This window comes from Globicephala melas, chromosome 1, assembly GCF_963455315.2.
Source record: "Globicephala melas chromosome 1, mGloMel1.2, whole genome shotgun sequence".
Taxonomy (NCBI): domain Eukaryota; kingdom Metazoa; phylum Chordata; class Mammalia; order Artiodactyla; family Delphinidae; genus Globicephala; species Globicephala melas.
Window position 1 is genome coordinate 114,647,680 of NC_083314.1, and position 13,436 is coordinate 114,661,115.

General features: G+C 36.9%; 1 protein-coding gene across 3 annotated transcripts in view; it reads left to right on the plus strand.

The window, feature by feature from the left end:
- Positions 1-13,436, plus strand: part of TTLL7 (tubulin tyrosine ligase like 7) — a 97,980-nt gene that overhangs the window by 34,557 nt on the left and 49,987 nt on the right. For all 3 annotated transcript variants that reach the window (XM_060303554.2, XM_030866049.3, XM_030866050.3), the window contains one exon: positions 13,281-13,428. In XM_060303554.2, the coding sequence (XP_060159537.1) occupies positions 13,281-13,428 (148 nt within the window). The remainder of the gene's footprint in view (positions 1-13,280; positions 13,429-13,436) is intronic.

Consider the following 13,436-nt stretch of genomic DNA (forward strand, 5'->3'; position numbering starts at 1 on the left):
CTGATAAACCATTAGCCAGACTCATGAAGAAAAAGAAGGAGAGGACTCAAATCAATAAAATTAGAAATGAAAAGGAGAAGTTACAACAGACACCGCAGAAATAAAAGCATCCTAAGAGACTACTACAAGCAACTCTGTGCCAATAAAATGGACAACATGGAAGAAATGGACAAATTCTTAGGTATAACCTTCCAAGGCTGAACCAGGAAGAAACAGAAAATATGAACAGACCAATCACAAGTAATGAAATTGAAACTGTGATTAAAAATCTTCCAACAAACAAAAGTCCAGGACCAGATGGCTTCACAGGTGAATCCTACCAAACATTTAGAGAAGAGCTAAAACCCATCCTTCTCAAACTCTTCCAAAAAACTGGGGAGGAAGGAACACTCCCGAACTCATTATTTGAGGCCACCATCACCCTGGTACCAAAACCAAAGATACTACAAAAAAAGAAAATTACAGACCAATATCACTGATGAATTTAGATGCAAAAATCCTCAACAAAATACTAGCAAACAGGGGCTTCCCTGGTGGCGCAGTGGTTGAGTCCGCCTGCCGATGCAGGGGATGCGGGTTCGTGCCCCGGTCCGGGAGGATCCCACATGCCGTGGAGCAGCTGGACCCGTGAGCCACGGCTGCTGATCCTGCGCGTCCGGAGCCTGTGCTCCGCAACGGGAGAGGTCACAACAGTGAGAGGCCCGCGTACCGCAAAAAAAAAAAAAAAAAAATACCAGCAAACAGAATCCAACAACACATTAAAAGGATCATGCACCATGATCAAGTGAGATTTATCCCAGGGATGCGAGGATTCTTCAATATATGCAAATCAATCAATGTGATACACCATATTAACAAATTGAAGAATAAAAACCATATGATCATCTCAATAGATGCAGAAAAAGCTTTTGACAAAATTCAACACCCATTTATGATAAAAATTCTCCAGAAAGTGGGCATAGAGGGAACCTACCTCAACATAATAAAGGCTATATACGACAAAGCCACAGAAAACATCGTTCTCAGTGGTGAAACACTGAAAGCATTTCCTCTAAGATCAGGAACAAGACAAGGATGTCCACTCTCACCACTATTATTCAACATAGTTTTGGAAGTCCTAGCCACGGCAATCAGAGAAGAAAAAGGAATAAAAGGAATCCAAATTGGAACAGAAGAAGTAAAACTGTCACTGTTTGCAGATGACATGATACTATACATAGAGAATCCTAAAGATGCCACCAGAAAGCTACTACAGCTAATCAATGAATTTGGTAAAGTTGCAGGATACAAAATTAATGCACAGAAATCTCTTGTATTCCTATACACTATGATGAAAAATCTGAAAGAGAAATTATGGAAACACTCCCATTTACCATTGCAACAAAAAGAATAAAATACCTAGCAATAAACCTACCTAGGGAGACAAAAGACCTGTATGCAGAAAACTATAAGACACTGATGAAAGAAATTAAAGATGATACCAACAGATGGAGAGATATACCATGTTCTTGGATTGGAAGAATCAAAATTGTGAAAATGACTATACTACCCAAAGCAATGTACAGATTCAATGCAATCCCTATCAAATTACCAATGGCATTTTTTACGGAACTAGAACAAAGTATCTTAAAATTTGTATGGAGAAACAAAAGACCCCAAATAGCCAAAGCAGTATTGAAGGAAAAAAACAGAGCAGGAGGAATCAGACTCCCTGACTTCAGACTATACTACAAAGCTATAGTAATCAAGACAATATGGTACTGGCACAAAAGCAGAAACATAGATCAATGGAACAAGATAGAAAGCCCAGAGGTAAACCCACACACCTGTGGTCAACTAATCTATGTCAAAGGAGGCAAAGATATACAATGGAGAAAAGACAGTTTCTTCAATAAGTGGTGCTGGGAAGACTGGGCAGCTACATGTAAAAGACTGTAATTAGAACACTCCCTAACACCATACACAAAAATAAACTCAAAATGGATTTGAGACCTAAATGTAAGACCGGACACTATAAAACCCTTAGAGGAAAACTTCGGAAGAACACTCTTTGACATAAATCACAGCAAGATCTGTTTTGATCCACCTCCTAGAGTAATGGAAATAAAAACAAAAATAAACAAATGGGACCTAATGAAACTTAAAAGCTTTTGCGCAGCAAAGGAAACCATAAACAAGACAAAAAGACAACCCTCAGAATGGGAGAAAATATTTGCAAATGAAGCAGCAGACAAAGGATTAATCTCCAAAACATATAAACAGCTCATGCAGCTTAATATTAAAGAAACAAACAACCCAATCCAAAAATGGGCAGAAGACCTAAATAGACATTTCTGCCAAGAAGACATACAGATGGCCAAGAAGCACATGAAAAGCTGGTCAACGTCACTAATTATTAGAGAAATGCAAATCAAAACTACGATGAGGTATCACCTCACACCAGTTAGAATGGGTATCATCAGAAAATCTACAAACAACAAATGCTGGAGAGGGTGTGGAGAAAAGGGAACCCTCTTGCACTGTTGGTGGGAATGTAAATTGATACAGCCACTATGGAGAACAGTATGGAGGTTTCTTAAAAACCTAAAAATAGAATTACCATATGATCCAGCAATCCCACTACTGGGCATATACCCAGAGAAAACCATGATTCAAAAAGACACATGCACCCCAGTGTTTATTGCAGCACTATTTACAATAGCCAGGTCATGGAAGCAACCTAAATGCCCATCGACAGACGAATGGATAAAGAAGATGTGGTACATATATACATTGGAATATTACTCAGCCATAAAAGGATTGAAATTTAGTCTTTTCTTGAGACGTGGATGCATCTAAAGACTGTCATACAGAGTAAAGTACGTCAGAAAGAGAAAAACAAATATCATATATTAACGCATGTATGTGGAACCTAGAAAAATGGTACAGATGAACCGGTTTGTAGGGCAGAAGTTGAGACACAGATGTAGAGAACAAATGTATGGGCACCAAGGGGGGAAAACCGCGGTGGGGTGGGGATGGTGGTGTGCTGAATTGGGCAATTGGAATTGATATGTATACACTGATGTGTATAAAATTGATGACTAATAATAACCTGCAGTATAAAAAACAAACCAAACAAACAAAAAGAAACAACTAATACTAAACTTTCTTTGGGTTATTTGTATGGAAATATGTTAATATAAATGTTTCATACATTACATGAAATTTCTAAAAATCTTATACGTTCTAGTATAATGTTATAAGTCATAATTCTAGTTATTACTTTAAAATATATATCTCAGAAGTAACTAAATTTCCTTGTCAATTGCATTATTATGAACTTTCATCAAATCTTTAACCGTGGTCATTTTTAAGTCTTTTGTCATTTACAGACAGTTCTGGGTGTATTCTGATGCTTTTGCAAAAATGTTCTTATAAAAGGGTTTCATTTTCGAGGAATTCATGGAAAAGACTCTGACAAGTACAGGTTTCTGGTAACTGACTATACTGCTGAACTGAATGAATAAGCATTTTCAGAACTCTAATGGAAAACTGATGAATTCATAAAAGTGCTAACAGAAGATCAAGATAAAAAAAATAATTACATGGGACTGAGTGAACTGATGAGGATGATTATAATTTTTGTGACTTTCTTTCTGTTTGAATAAAAAAAAAATCCCTCAAGAACTCAGAGGCAAAAAATATACAACTGAATTTTCACTGCAAAGTAAAGGAGCTGTTACAGTGGAGGATTACTGGACTGAATGTCAATATTGTGACATAGTATAAGTGTGTTTCATGTTTGGCAATTGCAATCATTGTTGCTTTCGTTGTGGTCATCCATTTACAATGCTTGGTGTCAGTTTATTTTATCTCTTGTAAAAATAAAATACAGTGTGTGTGTGCGAAAAAGAAAACAAATAGCATTTAAGGTATTAGATTAAAGGACCTCTGAGGTCATTTAAACTCAGGAGTTTTATGATCTCAGTTGGTTCTAATTGTCATTTCAGGAACTCTAAAAGAGTTGTGGGATACTTCCAAGCAATTTATTTATTTGAAATGTTTTCAAGCATTTAGCAGATGCCTGATTGAGAAGTAGATTTATGTGGAAGGCATTATTAAAAAAAGATTGACATGTAAACTTGTTCAGAAATTTTCATATGGCCCCTTCTTTTGTATGATCAAGTTATGATTTGCCTAAACTCTACTGATATTTCAATTATTCTAAAGGAAATGAGGAGAAAGGAAAGAAATGTAGAATCGGAAAATTTTATTTAGCTTATACAAGTGTATCAAGTATTTTAGATTATTTAAGCAATATGCCTATACATTTTTTTGGCATATATATTGTTTAAGTAGTTCCGTCAAATGTATGACTTCCGCTTAATTTCTTAGACTCCTTTTCAAGTTTAGGGACTTCTAATTTCTCTCCTTGGCTATTTTATTGGATTCCTTCCTTCCTTCAGCACTAACCTTCACCCCGTTTTGCAGTGTCCACTCTGTTGATCTGCAAATCACTTAACAAGTATTTATTGAGTGCCCGCTACTATAGGGGTAGGTGCTGGGAGTTCAAAGTCTCGGTTTCTGGCTTGGATGACTTATTTGACAGTATACCATTTATTTAGATAGAGCTTTAAGGCAAGAAACAGGCTTAGAAGTGATGGGAGAAGGTAGAAATGAGAGATAATTCAGTCTTAAACATGTTGATTTTGAAGTGCTTTGAGACACCCAGGCAGAATTGTTAAGTGGGAGATTTGATATACAGGGCTCCAGGGGATAGAGACATCTATGTGATTGAAATCTGTATATAGATTGCTGTTGAATCCAGTGGATGAGAACATACAGTTGGAGTGTATATATTGAGAAGTAAAGTGGGGTAAGGGCAGAGCCTGAGTGATGCCAACATTTAAAGAGATATTTATAAACTCTAATATTCTGCTCAGATTGTTTCACACAATCAGATAAAGTTTAAACATTGCCTACAAAGTGTTTTTGATCTTTAGACACAAGACTTTTTTTGATCTGGCCCTTGCATATCTCGCCAATCTGATCACTTTTTGTTCTTCTCTTTTCCCTGACTTAGAATTAATTTTTCTAAGAACTCTCGTGCGATGCTGTTTCACATGTTCATGGTTTTGCGTGTATTCTTATTTAAATTTTCTCTTAGCTTTGTTCCTCTGGTGAATGTTGATTCATTTTTAAAAATCGTGGTAAAATATACTTAAACTTTACTATTGTAACCATTTTTAAGTCTGCAACTCAGTGGCGATAGGTACATTCACATTATTATGCAACCATTACCACCATCCTTCTCTGAACCTTTCTTCATTGTGCAAAACTGAAATTCTGTACCCATTAAACAACTCCCCATTTCCACCTGCCACAAGCCCCTGGCAGCCACCATTCCACTTTCTGTCTTTATGAATTTGCCTAGGTACCTCATATAAGTATAATCATACAGTATTTGCTCTTTTGTGACTGTCTTATTTCACTTAGCATAATGTCTTCAGGGTTCATCCATGTTGTAGCATGTGTCATAATTTCCTTCCCTTTTAAGGCCAAATAATATTCCATTGCATGCATATACCACATTTTTGTCAGCTAATCCTTAAATACCTAGCACAGGCCTGGCTTCCTATTTGAAGCTTTTGCTGAGGCAAAGTGGTTTACTTCCTCCCTTGTGCCATCACCCTACCTACTATCACTTTTTAAAATAGCATCCATTGTACTCTATGTATTTATTCACATGCCATTGCTGACACTTGAGGGCAATGTCTCTGTCTATTCATCTTTGTATTTCCAGGGCCATATCTAGGACTAGCGTATAGTGAGTACTAAAAAAAAATTAGGTTGGAAGACAAGGGTAGGGGAAGGACATTTCATTCCAAGGTAACTCCTTGTGGTAAGATAAGGAAGTGAGGCAAGCACAGGATGTTCATAGAACTTCCAGGGATTCCATATTACAGGAGCTTGAGTGTGTGAAGCCAGCTGATTAGAAAGAGAAATCCCTTGTATGGAATCACAGAGTAATGAGTAGTGGAAAGAGCTCCAGAAACTATAAACAAAACTCCTTAGGACAGTGTGTGGATACAGCTGAATGGAAAAATGCTGATTACAATGCTAAGTGAATGGTGATCCTTTGGTCTCTGGTTAAATTTTTATTGTGGACTAAGAGTCATTAGTGCTGATTTATACCTATATTTATAGGAATCCAAACACAGTTTTTAGAATGGCAGTATTGCTCAACGCCAGAATATGGGAGCAGTCGTCTAGAGAAAATATCTGGGTGTGACTGGCTTTTCTTTGTTTCTCAGTGTGTCCAAAGGACTTTGTGAGCTTATTTCTGTTACTCTTCTTTATAGGTATGTTCTTGAGCTGTGTGTGTCAGTGTCCTTGGCTGTGAGTGCCGTGTTTGCTGTGAAGGTGCATATAGCTCTATGTTCATATCTTCCACAGCATTCTCATAATATTCTCAATCCTTTTTTTTTAATTCTCCCTTCCTCTTTTCTGTCATTTCATTTTTCCTTCCTCTCTTACATTTTTTTTTCTTACCAACTGTTTGGTCTTTGTTCTTCTTTTCTCTCCTCTCCTTCCTTTAAATTGTATGGTAAATAGTAATGATTGTTCTACGTAAAATGGAATATCAAAAAAATTAAAAGTTAAGAGCTACCTAAACCACATTTCCCCTTTCCCTAAACAAAGGAAACTCATCCAGATTTAGTATTTACCATTGGAAAAATGATATTCTCAATCATCCAGTCACTAAAATCAATCTTGTTGCCATCTCAAGTTCAGCCCTTTTTGTTACTCCTCACATCTAACTAATAATAATAATTAATCACCAAAGTCATTCATTCTTCCTCTAAAATAACCCTTTGAATCTTTCCTTATTTTCTAATCTGACTGCTGCTTCCCTGGTCCAGGCTGTCATATTTTATATTTGCTAATGAAATAGCATTCCATTTGTTTTAATTTGTTTGGGCTGCTATAACAAAATACCATAGACTTAATAGGTTATAAAAAACAGAGATTTATTTCTCATGGTTCTGTAGGCTGGTGGTCCAAGATTAGGGTGCCAGTGTGGTTGAGTGTGGCCTGCTTCTGGGTCACATACTTCTTATTGTATCATCACATGGCAGAAGGGTCTAGGGAGCCCTCTGGAGTCTCTTTTATAAGGACACTAATCCCTTTCAAGGAGGTTCCACCCTCATGGCCTAATCACCTCCCAGAGGCCCCATGTACTAATATCATCACCTTTGGGAGTTAATATTTCAACATATGGGTTTTGGGGGGGGGCACAAACATTCAGACCATAGACTATCTTAACAGCCTGCTTCTTTTCTCATCCACTTCTAAGCCACTGTACATATTGCCAAGGGATACTCTTTTTTTTTTTTTTTTTTTTGATTTTGATTTACTTATTTTTATACAGCAGGTTCCTATTAGTTATCAGTTTTACACATATTAGTGTATATATGTCAATCCCAATCGCCCAATTCATCCCACCACCATCCACCCCCACTTTCCCCGCTTGGTGTCCATACGTTTGTTCTCTCTCTACATCTGTGTCTTTATTTCTGCCTTGCAAACTGGTTCATCTGTACCATTTTTCTACATTCCACATATATGTGTTAATATATGATATTTGTTTTTCTCTTTCTGACTTAGTCTCTAGGTCCATCCACATCTCTACAAATGACCCAATTTTGTTCCTATTTATGGCTAATATTCCATTGTATAAATGTACCACATCTTCTTTATCCATTCGTCTGTCAATGGGCATTTAAGTTGCTTCCATGTCCTGGCTATTGTAAATAGCGCTGCAATGAACATTGTGATATATGACTCTTTTTGAATTATGGGTTCCTCTGGTTATATGCCCAGTAGTGGGGTTGCTGGATCATATGGTAATTCTTTTTTTAGCTGTTTAAGGAACCTCCATGCTGTTATTCATAGTGGCTGTATCAATTTACATTCCCACCAACAGTGCAAGAGGGTTCCCTTTTCTCCACACCCTCTCCAGCATTTGTTGTTTATAGATTTTCTGACGATGCCCATTCTAACTGGTGTGAGGTGATACCTCATTGTAGTTTTGCAATTACATTTCTCTAATAATTAGTGATGTTGAGCAGCTTTTCATGTGGCTCTTGGCCATCTGTATGTGTTCTCTGCAGAAATGTCTATTTAGGTCTTCTGCCCATTTTTGGATTGGGTTGTTTGTTTTTTTAATAATGAGCTGCATGAGCTCTTTATATATTTTGGAGATTAATCCTTTGTCCGCTGATTCGTTTGCAAATATTTTCTCCCATTCTGAGGGTTGTCTTTTTGTCTTGTTTATGGTTTCCTTTGCTGTGCAAAAGCTTTTAAGTTTCATTAGGTCCCATTTGTTTATTTTTGGGTTTATTTCCATTTCTTTAGGAGATGGGTCAAAAAAGATCTTCCTGTGATTTATGTCATAGTGTTCTGCCTATGTTTTCCTCTAAGAGTTTTGTAGCGTCCGGTCTTACAGTTAGGTCTTTAATCCATTTTGAGTTTATTTTTGTGGATGGTGTCAGGGAGTGTTCTGATATCATTCTTTTACATGTAGCTGTCCTGTTTTCTCAGCATGATTTATTAAAGAGACTGTCTTTTCTCCATTGTATATCTTTGGCTCCTTTGTCATAGATTAGTTGACCATAGGTACGTGGGTTTATCTCTGGGCTTTCTATCCTGTTCCGTTGATCTATATTTCTGTTTTTGTGTCAGTACCATATTGTCTTGATTACTGTAGTTTTGTAGTATAGTCTGAAATCAGGGAGTCTGATTCCTCCAGCTCTGTTTTTTTCCCTCAAAGTTGCTTTGGCTCTTCAGGGTCTGTTGCATCTCCATATAAATTGTAAGACATTTTTGTTCTAGTCCTGTAAAAAGTGCCATGGGTAATTTGATAGGGATTGTATTGAATCTGTAGATTGCTTTGTGTAGCATAGTCAGTTTCACAATAATGATTTTTCCAATCCAAGAATATGGCCTTTATAATGTTGAGGTAGTTTCCCTCTATACCCACTTTCTGGAGAGTTTATACCATAAATGGGTGATGAATTTTGTCAAAAGCTTTTTCTGCTTCTGTTGAGATTATCATAGGGTTTTTATTCTTCCATTTTTTAATATGGTGTATCACATTGATTGATTTGCATATATTGAAGAATCCTTGCATCCCTGGGATAAATCCCACTTGCTTATGGTGTATGGTCCTTTTAATGTGCTGTTGGATTCTGATTGCTAGTATTTTGTTGAGGATTTTTGCATCTATATTCATCAGTGATATTGGTCTGTAATTTTCTTTTTTTGTAGTATCTTTGTCTGGTTTTGGTATCAGGGTGATGGTGGCCTCGTAGAATGAGTTTGGGAGTGTTCCATCCTCTGCAGTTTTTTGGAAGAGTTTGAGAAGGATGGGTGTCAGCTCTTCTCTAAATGTTTGATAGAATTCACCTGTGAAGCCATCTGGTCCTGGACTTTTGTTTGTTGGAAGATTTTTAATCACAGTTTCAATTTCAGTGCTTGTGATTGGTCTGTTCATATTTTTCCTTTCTTCCTGGTTCATTTTCAAAGGTTGTGCTTTTCTAAGAATTTGTCCATTTCTTCCAGGTTGTCCATTTTATTGGCGAAGAGTTGCTTGTAGTAGTCTCTTATGATGCTTTGTTTTTCCGTGGTGTCTGTTGTAACTTCTCTTTTTTCATTTCTAATCCTATTGATTTGAGTCCTCTCCCTCTTTTTCTTGATAAGTCTGGCTAAAGGTTTATCAATTTGTTTATCTTCTCAAAGAACCAGCTTTTAGTTTTATTGATCTTTGCTATTGTTTTCTTTGTTTCTATTTCAGTGTTTTCTTCTCTGATCTTTATGATTTTTTTCCTTCTACTAACTTTGGGTTTTATTTGTTCTTCTTTCTCTCATTCCTTTAGGTGTAAGGTTAGATAGTTTATTTGAGATTTTTCTTGTTTCCTGAGGTAGGATTGTATTGCTATAAACTTCCCTCTTAGGACTGTTTTTCCTGCGTCCCATAGGTTTGGGTTGTTGTGTCTCCATTGTCATTTGTTTCTAGGTATTTTTTGATTTCCTCTTTGATTTCTTCAGTGATCTCTTGGTTATTTAGTAACATATTGTGTAGCCTCCATGTGTTTGTGTTTTTTACATTTTTTTCCCCTGTAATTTATTTCTAATCTCATAGCATTGTGGTCAGAAAAGATGCTTGATATGATTTCAATTTTTCTTAAATTTACTGAGGCTTGATTTGTGACCCAATATATGATCTATCTTGGACAATATTCCGTGCGCACTTGGGACAAAAGTGTAGTCTGCTGTTTTTGGATGGAATGTCCTATAAATATCAAATCTATCTGGTCTATTGTTTCATTTAAAGCTTGTGTTTCCTTATTAATTTTCTGTCTGGATGATATGTTCTTTGGTGAGGTGTTCAAGTCCCCCACTATTACTGTTTTACTGTTGATTTCCTCTTTTATAGCTGTTAGCAGTTGCCTTATGTATCGAGGTGCTCCTACGTTGGGTGCATATATATTTATAATTATTATATCTTCTTCTTGGATTGATCCCTTGATCATTATGTAGTATCCTTCCTTGTCTCTTGTAACATTCTTTGTTTTAAAATCTATTTTATCTGATATTAGTATTGCTACTCCAGCTTTCTTTTGATTTCCATTTGCATGGAGTATCTTTTTCTGTCCCCTCACTTTCAGTCTGTATGTGTCCCTAGGTCTGAAGTGGGTCTCTTGTCGACAGCATATATATGGGTCTTGTTTTTATAACCATTCAGTGAGCCTGTATCTTTTGGTTGGAGCATTTAATCCATTCATATTTAAGGTAATTATCGATATGTATGTTCCTGTGACCATTTTCTTAATTGTTTTGGGTTTATTTTTGTAGGTCCTTCTCTTCTCTTGTGTTTCCCACTTAGAGAAGTTCCTTTAGCATTTGTTGTAGACCTGGTTTGGTGGTGCTGAATTCTCTTAGCTTTTGCTTGTCTGTAAAGCTTTTGATTTCTCCATTGAATCTGAACGAGATCGTCACCAGGTAGAGTAATCTTGGTTTTAGGTTCTTCCCTTTCATCACTTTAAATACATCATGCCACTCCCTTCTGGCTTGTAGAGTTTCTGCTGAGAAATCAGCTCTTAACCTTATGGGAGTTCCGTGGTATGTTGTTTGTCATTTTTCCCTTGTTACTTTTAATAATTTTTCTTTGTCTTTAATTTTTGTCAATTTGCTTACTCTTTGTCTCAGTGTGTTTCTCCTTGGGGTTATCCTGCCTGGAATTCTCTGCACTTCCTGGACCTGGGTGGCTATTTCCTTTCCCATGTTAGGAAGTTTTCGACTATAATCTCTGCCAGTATTTTCTTGGGTCCTTTCCCTCTCTCTTCTCCTTCTGGGACCCCTCTAATGTGAATGTTGGTGTTTTTAATGTTGTCCCGGAGGTCTCTTAGGCTGTCTTCATTTCTTTTAATTCTTGTTTCTTTATTCTGTTCCACAGCAGTGAATTCCACCATTCTGGCTTCCAGGTCACTTATCCGTTCTTCGGCCTCAGTTATTCTGCTATTGATTCCTTGTAGTGTATTTTTCATTTCATTTATTGTATTGTTCATCTCTGTTTGTTTGTTCTTTAATTCTTCTAGGTGTTTGTTCTTTACTTCTTCTAGGTCTTTGTTGAACATTTCTTTCCTCTTCTTGATCTTTGCCTCCATTGTTTTTCCAAGGTCCTGGATCATCTTCACTATCATTATTCTGAATTCTTTTCCTGGAAGATTGCCTATCTCCACTTCATATGGTTATTTTTCTGGGGTTTTGTCTTGTTCCTTCATCTGGTACATAGTCCTCTGCCTTTTCTTTTTGTCTATCTTTCTGTGAATGTGGTTTTCTTTCCACAGCCTGCAGGATTGTGGTTCTTCTTGCTTCTGCTGCCAAGGCATAACATTTAAAACCTGCAAATATAATTATTCTCTTCTCCTTTTAAAACTCACTCTCTCCTCTCCCCCATTGCCTAAAGTTCAATTTGAGAGTCAGTAACCTAGTATTAAAGCTAGAAGGCTTTAATTAGCTGAGTTTCCTGCATTCACTGATAGCTCCAGACATACTAAATGACTTACAATTTTCTGGACGTGTTTATTCCTTTTCTCAAATTATTCCTTCTATCCTGTTCACTTGTTGAACTCCTGCCACTCAAACCGTAATGTTGTTATGAAAGATAATAGATCAGTTTCCTAATACCCTTGCAAGTTCAAGTTGTGAGGTGGTGCATACTTGAGGCAAAAGAACACTCTCTATTATCTAGGGCCTTGGCCCAGTATTTTCAGTGCAATCCCTTATTGAATAGAATGGGACCTCCTGTAAACTTAGGTGTGTCTTTTACCTCTCCACACTAGAAGCTGGCCAGATGGCCTCTTTGTACCCTTTCCTTTGCTTTACACCTTCATCTGGGCCCTACCAGACTAATGACATTGCAAGGCATGGAAATATAAGCTCAAGAATAAGAACTCTATTTTTTCCTATGGCTGAGGGAAAAATTGGCTTTGCCTTTTCTTTTTTGCCTTTTTCTTTTTTCACCCTGTTCCTGCTAGATCTTTAAGATTGGTATATAATAGTGTAAGTCAGAGGGAGAGAGAAGAGACCTCAGGCTTATCTGATCGTACCAGCTACATGGGAGGGAAGAGAGAGAAAACAAGTTCAGAGGAAAGCACTCTTACAACAGGAATTTTCCAATAAAAATCAGACAGCTATGATTAAATTTGCATCACTGGGCAAAAATGAGAAGGACTATGCAGATGCTTTCAATTCAGTAATGATTGTTAGGCTGAGATTTCAATCTGAATTGAAAATATGCTGAAGGGTGGTCAGTATAAGTAAGAATGCTTAAATATAAAGGGCATTGGTTGAAGGAAGAGTAAGGAAACAACATTTATTAAGGACCTATTAATGTTACCCCAAGTTAATCTTTATAAGAACTCTAGGAGGGAAATGATATTGTTAGCATTTAATGTATGGGAAAACAGACCCCGCAGTTAATTGACCTAAGGTTGTATTGCTAGTAAGTTGCTATACTGTCTCCATTTTATCTTGTTACCTTCAGAACGTCTATTTACTGTATGGAGATCCATATTTGATGAATGACTAGGTGAATATAACATATGTGAATATATAAATTTAATAAAAACTGATTCTTATCTCCACTGGGTCCCCTCTTCTGCTGATTCTCACAGGGATAAGGTTAGAGCTTATTTGAATTCTTGAATATGGTCTTGTGTTCTATATTTTAGGACCAGTGATAAAAGGAGAAACTTGGCTAAACAAAAAGCTGAGGCTCAAAGGAGGCTTTATGGTCAAAATTCAATCAAAAGGCTTTTACCGGGTTCCTCAGACTCAGAACAGCAGAGACATCAGTTGGAGAGGCGGAAAGAAGAGTTGGTATGAAA